General features: G+C 44.8%; 1 protein-coding gene and 1 pseudogene across 1 annotated transcript; both read right to left on the bottom strand.

Annotated features, from left to right (window-relative positions):
* Nucleotides 1-13678: 13678 nt before the first annotated feature.
* On the bottom strand, nucleotides 13679-15797 carry MRPS26 (mitochondrial ribosomal protein S26). Its single transcript, XM_022592856.3, has 4 exons — nucleotides 15525-15797; nucleotides 15284-15430; nucleotides 15073-15196; nucleotides 13679-14327 (listed from the first exon to the last, which is right to left on the bottom strand). Exons 1-4 carry the CDS (start codon nucleotides 15734-15736, stop codon nucleotides 14193-14195), a joined length of 618 nt encoding a protein of 205 aa, XP_022448564.1. The 5' UTR covers nucleotides 15737-15797; the 3' UTR covers nucleotides 13679-14192.
* A 326-nt stretch (nucleotides 15798-16123) lies between these two features.
* Nucleotides 16124-17737, bottom strand: GNRH2P (gonadotropin releasing hormone 2 pseudogene; annotated as a pseudogene).
* Between the last annotated feature and the right edge of the window lie 398 nt (nucleotides 17738-18135).

An 18135-nucleotide genomic window follows, 5' to 3' on the forward strand; every position in this document is an offset into this window, starting at 1 on the left:
AAGTAGTGCTGGGAAAACTGGACAGGTACATCTAGAAGTATGAGATTAGAACACTCCCTAACACCATACACAAAAATAAGCTCAAAATGGATTAAAGACCTAAATGTAAGGCCAGAAACTATCAAACTCTTAGAGGAAAACATAGGCAGAACACTCTATGACATAAAACACAGCAAGATCCTTTTTGACCCACCTCCTAGAGAAATGGAAATAAAAACAAAAATAAACAAATGGGACCTAATGAAACTTAAAAGCTTTTGCACAGCAAAGGAAACCATAAACGAGACCAAAAGACAACCCTCAGAATGGGAGAAAATATTTGCAAATGAAGCAACTGATAAAGGATTAATCTCCAAAATTTACAAGCTCATGCAGCTCAATATCAAAAAAACAAACAACCCAATCCAAAAATGGGCAGAAGACCTAAATAGACATTTCTCCAAAGAAGATATACAGATTGCCAACAAACACATGAAAGAATCCTCAACATCATTATCATTAGAGAAATGCAAATCAAAACTACAATGAGATTATCATCTCACACCAGTCAGAATGGCCATCATCAAAAAATCTAGAAACAATAAATGCTGGAGAGGGTGTGGAGAAAAGGGAACACTCTTGCACTGCTGGTGGGAATGTAAATTGATACAGCCACTATGGAGAACAGTATGGAGTTTCCTTAAAAAACTACAAATAGAACTACCATACGATCCAGCAGTCCCACTACTGGGCATATACCCTAAGAAAACCATAATTCAAAAAGAGTCATGTACCAAAATGTTCATTGCAGCTCTATTTACAATAGCCAGGAGATGGAAACAACCTAAGTGTCCATAATCGGATGAATGGATAAGGAAGATGTGGCACGTATATACAATGGAATACTACTCAGCCATAAAAAGAAACGAATTTGAGTTATTTGTAGTGAGGTGGATGGAGCTAGAGTCTGTCATACAGAGTGAAGTAAGTCAGAAAGAGAAAAACAAATACTGTAGGCTAACACATATATATGGAATCTAAGAAAAAAAAAAAAGGTCATGAAGAACCTAGGGGTAAGATGGGAATGGAGACGCAGACCTACTAGAGAATGGACTTGAGGATGTGGGGAGGGGGAAGGGTAGGCTGTGACAAAGTGAGAGAGTGGCGTGGACATATATACACTACCAAACATAGAATAGATAGCTGGTGGGAAGCAGCCGCATAGCACAGGGAGATCAGCTAGGTGCTTTGTGACCACCTGGGGGGGTGGGACGGGGAGGGTAGGAGGGAGGCAGAAGCAAGAGGGAGGAGATGTGGGAACATGTGTATATATATGACTGATTCACTTTGTTATAAAGCAGAAACTAACACACCATTGTGAAGCAATTATACTCCAATAAAGATTAAAAAAGATAAAAAAAGAAAATTAAGTTAAACAAGTCCCTGATTATAGACTACAGACCATAGGAAAAACAATGAAAAGGATAACAATGAACCCCAAGTCTTTGGAATATAGCCAAACTCAGAAAAAATGCATATAATCTCAATAATGTTTACTATTAAATAAGAAAGACTAAAGAACAAAGAATTCAGGATCTAAAGAAATTATAAAAGAACAACAATAATAAAAGAAGAGAATGTGGAAAGAGGGAATTTATTATTGTGTGGCTGGACCACACTGACTCTATTTTGTCGGCTCCATCTTAGGTCCATGGTCTTCCCCCCTGAGCGTGTGCATTTCTAACAAATTCCTAGATGCTGCTGAGGCTCCTGTTTGGGGTCACACTTCGAGAATCACTGACTTCAAGGCCAGAGAGAGAGGACCTGAGGCTGAAGGTCAAGTGGCTGCAGCTGTGAGGAGAGTGGGCTGCAGAGACTAGGAACCATGCAGGCCCTGATGACATGATTTACCTTTTTGAGTTCTTTTCACTATCAATCCATCTACCTGCCAGCTCCCTGTAAAGCCAGATAACCTCACCTACTTCAAAAGGGATTTAAGTATCATTAGTTGTAATGAGATTTTATACTAATAAGACTTTATTGCTACCTATAAAATATATACTCTGCTGGTATGCTACCATGCAGTCTGTCCTAAATGAGAGGAACCCAACTTTGCCTGACAGAATAAATGGACGCAATACATTTTGTAAAAAAAACCACCAAAAACTAAACATCGAATTACCATATGACCCAGCAATCCCACTACTGGGTATATAACCAGAGAAAACCATAATTCAAAAAGACACATGCGGGCTTCCCTGGTGGCGCAGTGGTTGAGAGTCCGCCTGCTGATGCAGGGGACGTGGGTTTGTGCCCTGGTCCGGGACGATCCCACATGCCGCGGAGCGGCTGGGCCCGTAAGCCATGGCCGCTGAGCCTGCGCGTCCAGAGCCTGTGCTCCGCAACGGGAGAGGCCACAACAGTGAGAGGCTCACATACCGCAAAAAACAAATAAACAAACAAACAAAAAGACACATGCACCCCAATGTTCATTGCAGCATTATTTACAATAGCCAGGTCATGGAAGCAACCTAAATGCCCATCAACAGACAAATGGATAAATAAGTTGGGGTACATATATACAATGGAATATTACTCAGCCATAAAAAGGAACGAAAGTGGGTCATTTGTAGAGACGTGGATGGATCTAGAGACTGTTATACAGAGTGAAGTAAGTCAGAAAGAGAAAAACAAATATTGTATATTAATGCATATATGTGGAACCTAGAAAAATGGTACAGATGAACTGGTTTACAGGGCAGAAATTGAGACACAGATGTAGAGAACAAACGTGTGGACACCAAGAGGGGAAAGTGGCTGGGGGGGATGGTGGTGGTGTGATGAATTGGGAGATTGGAATTGACATATATACACTAATATGTATAAAATGGATAACTAATAAGAACCTGCTGTATAAAAAAATAGAGTGAAATTCAAAAATTCAAAAAAACCCACAAAACTAATGGAAAGCCTGATTACTTCATTCAGATCAACAGGAATTAATTACATGGACTGAAGGGACTGGTAAATATGATTTATAACTTTATGACTTTGGGAAATATACTAGCTTTAATCTTAGTTTTTCAGAAAAAAACTTTTCTCTTAGGCTATTACCTACAACAGGTTGATAAAGTATGCCTTTGTAAACAAAGAGAAAACATTTATCTTCTTCTCTCTACCTGGTTGATCCTGCTAGTAGTATATGCTTGTCTCAAAGATTAAGCCATGTATGTCTAAGTATGCATGGCTGGTACAGTGAATCTGCAGATGGCTCATTAAATCAGTTATGGTTCCTTTGGTCACTCATTATTGCAACTGGATTACAACTAGTCATACCAATCATTGTATTAATTTGTTCTTTGTTCTTTGTTTCCAGATTGTTTGTGCTTTGTACTTTGTCAATATTACTAGCTGCATTACTTATATCCTATTTTATAAGATTGTTGTCTCTTACAGTACCCAGTGTGAAACAAGGCCTCCAACAAAACTTTTATGGCTAAATATCTTGAGGAAACAGATCACATTTATAACATAAAATAATTGTAATAATGTGATTCTAAGTATGGGAAGAAGCAACAAGGGAAACTGTCTCCTGGATCATAATTGACAGAGGATCCAGAGATCCTCTGGATCTAAGAAATGGAATGTTTCCTGCCATATCATCCATTAGACTGCAGCCACTCCCTATGGTGAGCCCCGAGGAAACTCAGGATTTGAAAATACAGGATACAGGCCCCAGATAGCTGAGGTGCATATCAAAGGAATGATTTTAGTGAGTCCAGGCTCTTGCATCTTCCCATACATAGAAAAGCACTAAGTTCCTTAACTTGAGATGTTGCCTCCTGGGCTTGAAGTCCTCAAAATTCCCGTTGAATAAAACATAACTCTCAACTTTTAGGCTGTGAATATTCTTTAAGTCTACAGGTGTAAAGTAGACACTTTCCAAAGAGGAACAAGAGAAGCAACATTTGGAACACTGGCACTGATGGCGGACATTCCCAGAAAGATCCATTTGACGAGACACAACAAGAAGCAGTTACAACGGTCATTGCCCCTTTTTCCACAAGACTGTGGAATGGACATTGACAGTGGGGAATTGTAACAGGGAAGAGCAAATTCTGACTCCATGTTGGTTCTGTTTCCTTTACTTTAACCTTTGCTTTTCGTTGCTTTTATTATTATAATCACTGTCTATAGCTGTAAGCATACAAAATGGCCTGCCACAGGGAACCCTGCCCCTCTGCCTGACTGTTAAACTAGAAGGCCTTTATTCAGCTCACAGAGAGACATTCTGACCCTGCCCACCTGTGAATGGCTGCAGAAAAGAAGAAATTAACACATCCCCTCCCCATGTGGGCTGAGGGAGAAGATTTTGCAAGACAAATGGTCTTTTTACTTTACTTCCTCACCTCTCCCCCCTCTCTGTTCTATAACAGAAACTGGTATCCAGACCCTGATAAGACGTTTCTGGGGTACACTAGTCTGCCATCTTTTCGGTCTGCCAGCTTTCTGAATGAAGATGCTATTCCTTGCCTCAACACCTCGTCTCCCAATTTATTGGCTTGTCGTGCTGCAAGCAGAGCAAGCTTGGACTCAGTAACAATACACGAAGCAAAAACTAACAGAACTAAAAGGAGAAATAGACAAATCCACAATTATAATCAAAGACTTTAATATTCCACTCTCAGTAATTGATAGTAGTAGACAGAAAATCAACAAGGATACAGAACTGAACTCCACCAACAACCAGCTGGATCTAATTGACATTTATACAATACTTCACTCAAAAACAATATACACGTCACTCAAAAACAAAATATACATTCTTTCTTTTTATTCCTGTTGGGATTTTTTTTTAACCATTTAAAAATATTGAAGTATAGTTAAGTTACAATGTTGTGTTAGCTTCAGGTGTACAGCAAAGTGATTCATATATATATATATATATATATACACACTTTTTCAGATTCTTACAAGACATTGAATATAGTTCCCTGTGCTATACAGTAGGTCCTTGTTTTTGTTGTTGCTTTTTATTGAAGTATAGCTGATTTACAATGTGTTCATTTCTGCTGTACAGCAAAGTGACTCAGTTATCCATATATATATTCTTTTTTTCATCTTCTTTTCCATTATGGTTTATCACAGGATATTGAATACAGTTCTCTGTGCTATACAGTAGGACCTTGTTCTTTATCCATTCTATATATAATAGCTTATATCTGCTAGCCCCAAACTCCCACTCCATCCCTCCCCTAACCCCTTTTCCCTTGGCAACCACAAGTCTGTCCTCTATGTCTGTGAGTCTGTCTCTGTTTCGTAGATAGGGTCATTTGTGTCATAACTTGTTTAAAATATACATTCTTTACAAAAGCACATGGAACACATTGACCAACAGACTATACTGTGGGTTATAAAATAATATCTAATTGATAAAACAATATCACAACTTTAATCAAAATTCCAGCAGGAATTTTTGTAAATACAGACAAGCTGAATCTAAAATTCAAATGGAAAGCAAAGGAACTGGAATAGCCAAAACAATTTGGTAAAAGAAGAATAAAGGTGGAGGAATCATACTACCTGATTTTAAGAATTACCATAAAGTTACAATAATCAAGACACATAGACCAGGGGGACATAATAGAGAATCTAAAAATAGGTCCACACAAATATGGCCAACTGATATTTTAAAATACTGTATTTTAAAATATTTAAAGACTCACAAAAAGTTGCAAAAAATAATACAGAGATTTAACCTATACCTTTTACACAGCTTCCCTCAAGATCCCCCATTGATAGTGTTTTACATAACCCAAAACCAGGAAACTGACAAAGTCAGTTTATTTATTTATTTATTTATGGCTGCGTTGGGTCTTCGTTGTTGTGCGTGGGCTTTCTCTAGGTACAGTGAGCGGGGGCTACTCTTCGATGTGGTGCATGGGCTTCTCATTGTGGTGGCTTCTCTTTGTTGCAGAGCATGGGCTCTAGGCATGTGGTCTTCAGCAGTTGTGGCACGTGGGCTCAGTAGTTGTGGCTCATGGGCTCAGTAGTTGTGGCTCACAGGCTCTATAGTGCAGGCTCAGTAGTTGTGGTGCACGGGCTTAGCTGCTCCGTGGCATGTGAGACCCTCCTGGCCCAGGGCTCGAACCCATCTCCCCTGCATTGGCAGGCGGATTCTTAACCACTGCGCCACCAGGGAAGTCCCAAGTCAGTTGATTTTTGACAAACGTTCAAAGGCAATTCAAAGGAGAAAAGCTAGTCTTTACAACAAGTGGTTCAAGAACTACTAGGTATCATATGTAAAATAATGAAACTTGACTTAAACTTCACACCTTATACAAATATTAACTGACATGGATTATAGATCTAAATGTAAAACTGAAGACTATCAAACTTTTAGAATAGTAGGAAAAAATGTTTATTACCTGTGATTAGGTAATGAGTCTTAGATATGACACCAAAAGCATGATCCATGAAAGAAAAAAAATCGATAATCTAGGTTTCATCAAAACTAAAAAATTCAAATAAAAATCACAATGAGACACCCACTGGGATCTATCAAAATCAACCAAACAAACAAAAACAGAAACAGAAAATAACGTGTTGGCAAGGATGTAGACAAACGAACCTTTGTGCACTATTGGTGGGAATGTAAAATGGTACAGCTGCCATGGAAAATAGTATGGTGATTCCTCAAAAAATTAAAAATAAAATTCCCATACGATCCAGCAATTCTACTTCGGGGTATATATCCAAAAGAATTGAAAGCATGGTCTTGAAGAGATATTTGTATACCCATGTCCATAGCAACATTATTCACAATAGCCAAAATGTGGAAGCAATCTAAGTGTCCATGGGTGGATGAATGGGTAAACAAAATGTGGTATATACATACAAAGGAATACCATTGTATTTCAATGATCAATGTGACTTTTTTAAAAAGGAAGGAGGGAATTCCCCGGCAGTCCAGTGGTTAGGACTTGGTGCTTTTACTGCTGGGCCTGGGTTCGATCCCTGGTCAGGGAACTAAGATCCCACAAGGTGTGTGGCATGCCCCCCCCCCAAAAAAAAGGAAATTCTGACACATGATGCAACATGGATAAACCTTGAAGACATCATGCTAAGTGAATAAGCCAGTCACAAAAAAGACAAATACTGTATGATTTCACTTATATGAGATATCTAGAATAGTCAAATTCATAGAGACAGAAAGTAGAATGGTAGTGGTCAGAGGCTCGAAGGAGGGGGAAATAGGGAGTTGATTTCTTGGGTAGATAATAACATTAGAGTTATTTTGGAAAATGACCTTGTTCTGAAATGATATATGTTTAAATGTTTAGAGATAAAGTGTTGTGATGGCTGCAACTTACTTTCAAATGAGAGACAGAGAGAGGCAGACTGCAAATGTACAGAGAGCAACAGATTTAAGAGACAGAGTGATGTTAGAGGAAACAGACTGAGAGAACAACTACCTAGGTTCCTGCTGCCTTTCCTTCTTTCATTTCTTTGTAAAAATAATGTCAAATTTACCAACTTTTGAAGGCCCTGTCACTGTCTTGGTGAGGCTGCCCTCTGCTGGAGGTAGGGGAAGCTGCAGAGTGGATCTTTTCTTCCTCCGGCAATTGAGTCCCAATTTTACTGTATTTGGCATATAATTCTTTTGAGGAATCACCATATTGTTTTAGTTCGTGGTATGAGTTTAAGGCCATTCTCTAGTTTCATTAAAAAATAGCATTTAACATGTATTGAGCACCTACTAAGTCCCAAGCACTGAACTTTAGCTTTACATGAATGTCTCATTTAATTACAATAATCTTATAGGTAGATATCACTATTATTCCTATTTTACTTTTGAGGAAACTGAGGCATAGAGAGACTAAGAAATGTTCCCAAAGACATTGGGAACAAAGTAGTATGAAGGGGAGCTGGGATTCAAACCCAGGCAGATTGCACCAGGTTTGTAACCACTAAGCTACATAGCCTCTCACCACGCTTTCTCTATTTTTAACTTATTCATATGGATTTCTGGATTGAAGCAGTGAGCAGGAAAATCATGCAAACACTCCCATATCTCTTGGAGATTTTTAATTTCTACTATAAACTCACAAAAGGGTCCCGGAAGCCACAAGGTGTGACTCAATCAGCTCAGGTCATCCCCAAATTAGTTTTCTGGAGCAGTTATTCTACTTGCAAAGATCATCCAAAAACAAAAACTTAAATTTTGCCAGGTCAGGAAGTAATTGAAATACTGGAAATTGTTTGTTATTATTGGCTATATAATTTTATTTTTTATTGAAGTACAGTTGATTTACAATGTTGTTAGTTTCAGGTGTACAGCAAAGTGATTCAAATATATATATATGTGTGTATATATATATATACACACACATACACACATATATATATATATATATATATATATATACACACACACATACATACATATAAATTCTTTTTCATTACAGGTTTTTTACAAGATATTGAATATAGTCCCCTGTGCTATATAGTAGGTCCTTGTTGGTTATTTTATGTACAGTAGTGTGTACCTGTTAATCCCAAACTCCCAATTTATCTCTCCCCCTGATCTTTCTCCTTTGGTAACCATAAGATTGCTTTCTATGTCTGAGTCTGTTTCCGTTCTGTAAATAAGTTCAGTTGCATCATTTTTTTAGATTCCACATATAAGTGATATCATATATTTGTCTTTGTCTGATTTACTTCACCTAGAATGATAATCTGTAGGTACATCCATATTGCTGCAAATGGCATTATTTCATTCTTTTTTATGGCTGAGTAATAGCCCATTGTGTATCTACACCACATCTTCTTTATCCACTCATCTGTTGATGGACACTTAGATCGCTTCCGTGTCTTGGAGATCGTAAATAGTGCTGCTATGAACATTGGGGTGCATGTATCTTTTCTCATTAGAGTTCTCGTCTTTTGCAGATATACGCCCAGGAGTGGGATTGCTGGATCACACGGCAACTCTATTTTTAGTTTTTTAAGGAATCTCCATACTGTTCTCCATAGTGGCTGCACCAATTTACATTCCCACCAACAGCGTAGGAGGATTCCCTTTTCTCCACACGCTCTCCAGCATTTATTGTTTGTAGACTTGTTTTTTTTTTAATGTGGGGGAATGATGATTTATTGAAGGACTACTATGGGCCGAGTGATTTATTTGTAGACTTTTTGATGATGGCCATTCTGACCATATGAGGTGATCCCTCATTGTAGTTTTGATTTACATTTCTCTAATAATTAGCAATGCTGAGCATCTTTTCATGTGCCTGTTGGTCTTCTGTATGTCTTCTTTGGAGAAATGTATACTTAAGTTTTCTGCCCATTTTTTGGTGGGGTTGTCTTTTTTTTTGATATTGAGTTGTATGAGCTGTTTGTATATTTTGGAAATTAAGCCTTTGTTGGTCACATCGTTTGCAAATATTTTCTTCCAGTCCATATGTTGTCTGGGAAATTTGTCATTTAAAAAAATTTCCGAAGTGCTGAATGTCACAGGCAGCAATAAAATATTCGAGGGAAAAAACCATGTGTCTCACACAAAGAAGTGACAATCCTGATAAATGATGATAAAAGAGATGTATATAGAACAGCTGCTTACAAACTGCTGTTTTCAAAAATATGTATTTTAATGACCTTTGCCAAACAATAATTTGGAGATATTTTACATGAAACTCTTCTTGACAAATTAAATTTGTCTATTATTAAAAGTTAGAATTAAACTATGTTTTTAGACAAAATTATATTTGAAAGTATCATTTTTCAGATTAAAAAACAAGCTAGTGATATGCTGTTTGTTGCTATTGATAATTTTTGCAGAATTTCAGAAAGTGTGAATCCCTGATTGCCAAAATATAAGACTGTCTCAAATTTCATTTCGCCTTATTTTAAAGAAGTCCCCACAAAACAATTCTGCCTATCCCATTCTAAATACTGTAAGTTGTGAGAAACAGTGCTTCTAAAAAAATTGGTTTGTACCGGTTATTCATCCATAGCTCTCAGTTCCACAGGAGGCTGGAGGCCTGCACACATTTCCCAGCCTTCCTTGCCAGCTGGCTTCCATTATGACAGTAACATAGGAGTCACTGACAAAAGATTTGTTTTTAAAGCCAGAGGAAGGGCAAATCCACATTTCCCCTCAGCTTCTGGTACTTCTGGCAGCTGCAGCAGCAGTGGCGGTGGTTAAGTGTGGCTCCTGGGTTCTTTCCTGCACAGGCACTGCAGTTCCAGCAGCAGCAACGGGTCAGCCAGCACCAGCACTTGCGGGCTTGGCTCTGGCAGTGACAGGCAAAGGTGCAATAGTCATGGTTGACGTTTATACCTGAGTTATGGGTTTCCCAGACACAAAGTCCCACTCTCAGACCATTTTCTCCCGCCATGAGCCAGCATTAAAAAAGACTGTGAATATAACACTTCCCTCAGCGAGGGAAAATGCCCAAAGAATGGTGGAAGATTATTAGATATCAGTGACCCACAGAGCCACTGTAGAGTACTGGTGAGGGTGGGGCTTATGCAGCTCTGCCTTTCTTTATGTCACTTTATCGGGCCCCATGGCAGTATGGTGTTCTTCCTTACAGGTTCTTGATCTCAAGGCTTTGTAAACTGCCCTATGAATTTACCCAGACATGGATGTTCACATTCATGGCTTATGCATTTACCTGCATTGAGGAAATAGTCATTGGAGCACCCCTCGGGAGAAATGCCTGTTTGTCTCAGGATTTGGGATTGCAAATATCGCTTCTGATTTCCTATTTGGGAAGGAAAAAGAGTTCCAAGCTTGACTCTTCCTGCCAGAATTCAGAATTGCCCTCATTTTAGCAGTTAACTAGGCTTGTTTCCTAGGTATCAATTTCACTTCTGTACTTGTGTCAGGAAAATAAACACAGGGTAAGTTCAGGGGGAAAATTCCCAAAGATTTCAGGGAACATTGTATACACACAGAAAATTTGGAGTGTACTGCAAAAATACGGGGAATGAGTTTGGGCTTACTGAGGTCTAGGTGGTCTCCTTGACGGAACAGACTGAGGAGGCACCCGGCGCCCATTCACGTGGCAAATACATTCTTTTCTGTCCACTTGGACTACTACTAGCAGTATGCCTTGCCCTGGCAGCAGTGTATCACCACAACCCAGCCTGAGAAGTGAATAACTCTGCACAACCTAATCCTCAAGACCCTGACCACCCACCCCAAGGACATAATGGTGGTCCACTTTGCTGACATCATGCTGCTTTTCCTAGAGAATTGGAAGCGGCAAGAATCCTGCGTGTTTTGGTAAAATACCTATGCTTTTTTTTTCTGGCCATACCGCGAGGCTTGCAGGTGCTTGCGGGATCTTAGTTGCCTGACCAGGGATTGAACCCGTGCCACAGCAGTGAAAGCACCAAGTCCTAACCACTGGACCACCACGGAACTTCCCAAAACACCTATGCTTGATTGGGGACATAAATCCTGGGAAAAAAGTGCTCACTCAACCAAGTTTTTGGGGGTCAGCATACCTCTCCCAACAAGTGAAACACAAATTCTACTTGTCCCCTATCCTCTCTATCCTATTGTGCACAAAGCACAGTAGGCCTCTTCAAATTTTGGTGAAAGCATTTACATTTGGGTATTGTGCTCCAAATGCATTTATTGGGTAGCCCTCAAATCTACTACTAAGTGGGGCCTTGAGCAAGAGAAGATTCTCTCTAGGAGGTACAAGCTCACGTTGTCTGTAGCAGATCCAAACCGTATTTGGAACTTGAGGTAAGAATCAGAAGAGATCCTGGTGTTTCTGAGCAAGACTGCCCATCAGGTTAACTACTAGGGTTCTACTGGAGATTAAGCATTCTTCCATGGGACACCACATAACTCTGCAACCTGGACTGGGTATGATCTGACAGCTTACCTGTGCACCTAGCAGCACCTTACAATCCATTAAATGCAGGTACAGATGGCATTAGGCTTGAATTAAACCTGAAGTTACTAAACTGCCTATTTGTGCCAAAACCAGTAAGATGGCTGTGGGTGGAGAACAAAAATGTTCAAGCTTGGTTTACAGGTAGCTCTGCATGACCTGCTGCCATCAGCAGTGAATGCTAAGGAATTATAGTCCCATGCAGGACACCAGTGAAGGAAAAACAGCCCAAAGACAGAGTTTCAAGAAGGTATGACACTGTCTCCTGTACCTGAAGACAGATGGCTTGTCTGGATCCTGATAGATGAGCAGGGACTTCCCCAAACAGGCTCAATGTCCCATGTGAAAGCTCACCAAAGGCTTCCTCTGCAGGGGACCAGATGGCCCACTTCTCACCATAACAAAGCCCAAGGCTGTGGGCATAAACCATGGCCCACAATGTGTGCCTATCCTCTCACCCTAGAAATTACGCTGAGCACCTGAAATCCAGGACCCCACTGTGCTTGGGCTCAGTGCCAGGGAAGAGAAGAGCTATTACTAGCCTGAGGAGGGAGGCCACTGCCCTCAGGGATGCGATACCCTGATGGGGACTGTGTCCTAGCCACTATGATAATCATGGCCCTTTGCTTGCATCTCTATTACCTGCTTCCCTACCTGAACATGAGGGATTGTCCATATTCCCTAAAAGGTTTTCATTTCTTGAGGGTCTCAGGTCCTACCTACAACATGGGAATTAGGGAAAGAAGCAAGGATTCTGTTTTGTTTTTTCCTCTGCTGGTATCTAGGCAAAGTTCAGTGAATGGTGGCAAAGGGACATAAGCTCTGGCTCAGAGAAACATGTCTCTTTCTCACCCTGGATGCTCTTGGAGGGCCTGCACCTGAGCAGGGGCTGTGGATTTGTATGCTCACTTATTCAACCTCGTGAACTTTATTTTAATATTTATTTATTTAGGCTGCGCCGGGTCTTAGTTGAGGCCTGCGGGATCTTTTAGTTGTGGCATGTGGACTCGTAGCTGCGGCATGCATGCAGGATACAGATTCCCAACCAGTGACTGAACCCGGGCCCCCTCCATTGGGAGCACGGAGTCTTACCCACTGGACCACCAGGCAAGTCCCTAAGCTTGTGAACTTTAATCACAAGTATTTCTGATTTGCTCCAAGTGCTTGACAAGCCACACTGACCTTATAAAGGTCAATCAAGCCTCTGCCAGCACCAGTCTGGTGTGTGGTCTAAGGAAGCTGCACTGCCAGGGTAAATGTGGGTCATTGAGGCCAAGGGTGGAGAGGGCCGCCAGAAGAAATGGGGTCTTCTTGCCTTCTGTGTCTTGGGCACACCAGACCCTGGCCAGCAAAACTCAGGGTCAAGCAGAAGCATATCTTTGGCCAATGGCTACTTTGTGGCTCAGTTACTGGGTGATACCTGCTCCTTGCTGGAGCCTGAAAGCCCTAGATCAGGGGTCAACAAACTTTTTCTGTAAAAAGTCATATAGGACTTCCCTGGTGGTCCAGTGGTTAAGACTCTGCTCTTCCACTGCAGGAGGCACAGGTCTGATCCCTGGTAGGGGAAGCTCTGCATGCCACATGGTGTGCCCCCCCAAAAAAGTCATATAATTGGGGTGGGGCAGCTAAATTAGGAGTTTAGGATTAAAATATACACATTACTATATATAAAACAGATAACCAGCAAGGACCTAGTGTACAGCACAGGGAACTATATTATCTTGTAATAACTTATAACGGAATCTAAAAAAGAATAGATGTATAACTCAATCACTCTTCCGTACACCTGAAACAAAACATTGTAAATCAACTATATTTCAATTTAAAAAGGCATATAACAATATTTTAGACTTTGCAAGTCATAAGGTCTCTGTTGCACCTGCTCATCTCTGCCATTGTAGTATGAGAGCAGTCAATGAATAACTGTGGCTGTGTTCCAATACACTTTATTTACAAAAAGAAGCAATAGGCCAGATTTGGCCCAAGGACTGCAATATGCCAACCACTGGACCTTGAGGATACTCAGGAGATGACCTGGCTGCCGAGGGGACTATGCTCCTCTGTGAGATGGAAACTTCTAAGGTCTGGTGCTTTGCTAAGAGTTGTACATGGGTGCAGAACAGGGCACTGTGTGTGGAGTTTCTGACCAAGTGGTGGGTGCTGAGGCCCAAAAGTGAAGGCTGCATTGGAATAGGTAGAGCCTCCTCCTTCATAAGAAACAACTGCTTTATTCCAGATCAGGCCCAACCCCCCTACCCCCACGGTCCCTGGGTGGACACTGTCCTTACTGGGCCCTCAGGAGCCCTTGTGCTGTGGCCTGACCACCAGCCCATCTCTGGTGATGGCCCAATTGTAGCTCTTGGGGGAGTCCAACGCTTCTTCCACCCGCGCCTCCAGGTTCTCTCGGGTAATGAAGTTTTTTGCCTCCTCCTATTGGAAGAGAGAAGGCCAACTGAATGGAAGCCCTCAGAACATGCCTGCTAGCCTTTAGCCCACTGAGGGAGGGGCTCCAGCTCTCCTGTGGGAAAGATGTCTGCAGCCCAGGTCTTCTCTGAGCACCCCACTGACCTTCCAGTGGAAGAATATCAGGCAGCTTTGCCACATTCAGTTCTCTTAGACAATCATCCCCTGGACATTTCGGCCAAAACCCAGACACACCAACTGTGACAATTCACTGGGTGGAATCAGTCTCTCAATATTGCCTAGATCTCTCAATCTCTCTCAAACTGTCCTCCCTCTATTACTTTAACTCAAGCCTCATCCGTTCTCGCTGGATCACTTCTAACTGGTCTCCCTGCTTTTAAGTCTCACACCTGGCATCCCAGGCCAAAATGTTTAAACCCTTCGGTGACTTTCCCACCCTCACGGCAAAATATAAACTCCTTGGGGAACGTGGGGGCCAGTCTCACAGGCAGTGGCTAGCCAAGTGGCTAGCCACGTGAACACTACTGCATTGTCAACTCTCACCTCCGGGTCTTCGCGCCTGACAGGCACTCTCCCTGCACGCCTCCTCTTCCAAATCCTCACCTGCTAACCCCGCGTCAAGACTCAAGGCTACTCTCTTCCAACTCTGCATGTAGCCGTGGCCCCACCTCCCCCACCTGGCTGCGCGCAGGACTCGCGGCACCGGCGGAGTTCGCGGCCTGCAGCCCCATCCTCTGGAGACACGGCCCACCTGCAGCTGCAGCACTTCACGCTCCTTGAGCTGCACCCAAGCCTGCGCCTCGCGGGCCTGCCGGGCCTCCTCCTCCGCCTGCCGCCGCTCCTGCTCCCGCGCCTCCTGCCGCAGCCTGGCCATCCTGGGAGGAGTGAGAGGCCGAGGTTGAGCGTGGCTGGGTGTCTCCGGGCCGGCAAGGCGTCCCCGCCCCGCCTCCCGCCCCACTCACCGCAGCTCGCGCAGCCGCTGGTTCTCCGCCTGGTTCCAGGCCATCAGCTCGCGGTGCTCAGCGGCGTCCTCCAGTGCCTTGCGCTCTGCCAAGACCCCGGTCCGGGCCTCGTGCACCTTCTTGCGCACCTCGGACACGAACTCCAGCCTGGACGGAGACGCGCCCAAGGTTGGCACTCTCTTCGCCCGCCCGCCCTAACACACACGCCGGACGGCACCGCTTCCCCCTCCGTCACACACACCTGAGGGCGCGCACCGTCTGGCGGTACTGCCGGTAACGCTCCGTCAGCACGAAGAATTCCGCAGGATCCACAGCGGGTGGGGTCGCCACGCGCCCAACCTTGGACTTGGCCGGCGGGTCGTGGCGCGTCTTGCGGCAGCGCACGGGGAGCAGAAACGGGGCTGGGGGCAGGCCCATGGGCCGCGCGCCCAGGGCGCTCAGCGCGCGAAACATGGCCAGACCACCTAGCGTCCGGCGCGCCGCAGGGCATCACTGGGGCCCGGAAGTGGCCGCGGGGCACCACGGGACGCGTAGTCCGCGGGCTCCGCCCCCACCTCTGTTGCCCGCTGACATTTGCGTCCGCCCCGTCCCCCGGAACCTGGCTGTGTCCCTCCTGGGGGACCGGGTTCCGACCTGCATCCCTCCAGCCCCCACCCGGGGAAGGGTCTCAATGGAGAGAGAGGGGACAAAGGATGCAACAACTTCAGGGACCTCACACCTTTACTGGAGGGCAGCGGGGCGCGGCGCTCGGGGTCTGGTCTGCGGGAGGAGGGCGCGATCATTCCCCCGGACGCTCTGGTCACCTGACCGCAGAGCTGCGGCCTTACCCGCCCCCTCCTCTCCTCCCCTCCTCTTCCCTCGCCTCCCGGCTTGGCCTCGCTGCGCAGGATTGGCCGACGGCCGGTATTGTGGCTCCTACGTCCTGCGGACGCCCCCTAGCCTCCTAGAAGACCCAGCCTGTGGGTTCTCTAGCTCATTGGGCTTAACGGGCGTTGCCCACCTGATATCTAAAAACCCGAGCTCACACCGACTGAAATTAGGCGATAAGGTCTTGCCTTATAGGAATTTACGCTTTCTCCTTTAGTTATCGTGCTCCCGTGGTGCACTTTAAACTACAATTTGCAAAATAATAAACCATCTCCCTACACCTGTCTTCCGCTATTGGCCTTGGGGAGCTCTGCAATCACTGAGTCATTCCCAGTGCACGTATCAATGACCACCTGGTTATCGGGGCCGTACTGTAGAGTGTGAGGTCGCAACCCTCACCTCTTTCCACTGGCTGTGGGCCTGCCCACCTTGAGCCACACTGGCTTCCCTTGGCTGTCTAGAAGCCTAGGGGACTTCATAGCCGCCACTGTCCTATTTATGGAGGTTTGTAGTACCTCCTTCTACTCCACTAGTGACTTCTAATCTTTTACTTTAATCTAACATAGTATTTCATCATAAATTGTCTAGGATTGGGGCTTTCCTGGTGGTGCAGTGGTTAAGAATCTGCTTGCCAGTGCAGGGGACACGGGTTCGAGCCCTGGTCTGGGAAGATCCCACATGCTGAGAAGCAGCTAAGCCCGCGAGCCACAACTACTGAGCCTGCGCTCTAGAGCCCGTGAGCCACAACTACTGAGCCCATGTGCCACAACTACTGAAGCCCGTGTGCCTAGAGCCCGTGCTCCGCAACGAGAAGCCACCACAATGAGAAGCCTGCGCACAGCAACGAAGAGTAGCCCCCCCCCTCGCCGCAACTAGAGAAATCCCGCACACAGCAAAAAAGACCCAAGGCAGCCAAAAATAAATAACTCAGTGGTGTATCATTCCCCCTCACCCCCAGCCAGTTCTTAGCTTACTTACCAGCAGTGTCTGCACCAGGTGCTGCTTCCTGTGGAGAAGCCACCAGGCCATGGTCCTACTCTCCCAGGGCACACTGTCCTCAGGGGGAGCCAGAACATCGCTTGGGAGGTTGGGGACAATTTGGCCTGGGCTGTGAGCTGCAGTGCCCAGAACCCTTCCTTAGAAGGGAACTGAGGCTGCAGCCTGCCCTCCCCACCTCCACCCAAAGGCTTGAGGTAGATGAAAGAGCCCCAGCCAGCACCTTCTTCTCACTTAGGCTGGGGAGACCCTTCAACTCACCTGAGGGCCCAGGAGTATGTTGGGGGTCATGGAGTGAGCTGGAGGCTTGCTTTCCTTCAGGGTGCCAGCTGTGGGAGCAGTGCTGAGCCTTCGAGGGCTCAGGGTGGGTGGTCAGCATTAGCACCAGGAGGCCTAGCCCAAAGCTGGCCATGGCAGGGCTGCTTCCATGGACAGTGGACAGCACTCAGGGAGTGCTCCCATCCATACCCCCTTCCTCTTCCTCCGGGGTCCCCTTGGACAACTGGCGTTTCAGGGGCAGCTTCAGTGTCTCCTAATGTTCTTCTCTCTTCTGCTATTGCTCCTTATACCAGGACTACGGGGGTCTGGACCCTGAGGGCTCCTGGCAACTAGCCACCTCTCAGAACCCCTGGGGCACAGAGGCTCCCCGCTTTGCCAGTTGAGGGCCTTCCCCAGTAGGGCAGGACTACCCTTTCTTGCCCCAGGGATCCCACAAGTGAGAGAAGGTTGGAGAGGGGAACAGGGGAGTTGTTCAAGAGACAGGCAGCAGTGTGGGGGAATCTGGGGCACCCAGTGCTGGGGGACGTTATTGGCAGGCCCTCAGCTCCTTTTCCCTGTGGGTTGCTATCTCTCTTCCATGGCAGTTGGGAATGTGTGGTGGTTACAGGGGCAAGGGTTTCTACCCCTTGTCCCTCCCACGCTAGGGGCAGCAGGCACAGGAATAGTGTTGTTGGGGAGAGATGAGGGAAAGGGGGCTTTTCTGGGCATGG

Source organism: Delphinapterus leucas, chromosome 15 (genome assembly GCF_059928025.1).
Source record: "Delphinapterus leucas isolate spDelLeu-1000000601 "Yukka" chromosome 15, BTC_Dleu_Yukka2, whole genome shotgun sequence".
Classification (NCBI taxonomy): Eukaryota; Metazoa; Chordata; class Mammalia; order Artiodactyla; family Monodontidae; genus Delphinapterus; species Delphinapterus leucas.

Excerpts from the sequence above, each read along its gene's own strand:
- MRPS26 (XM_022592856.3), bottom strand. The coding sequence starts at position 15,736 with ATGTTTCGCGCGCTGAGCGCCCTGGGCGCGCGGCCCATGGGCCTGCCC. Across the intron at positions 15,431-15,524 it reads CAGACGGTGCGCGCCCTCAG|GCTGGAGTTCGTGTCCGAGG; the intron begins GTGTGTGTGACG and ends GTCTCCGTCCAG. Across the intron at positions 14,328-15,072 it reads GTGAAGTGCTGCAGCTGCAG|GAGGAGGCAAAAAACTTCAT; the intron begins GTGGGCCGTGTC and ends CTCTTCCAATAG.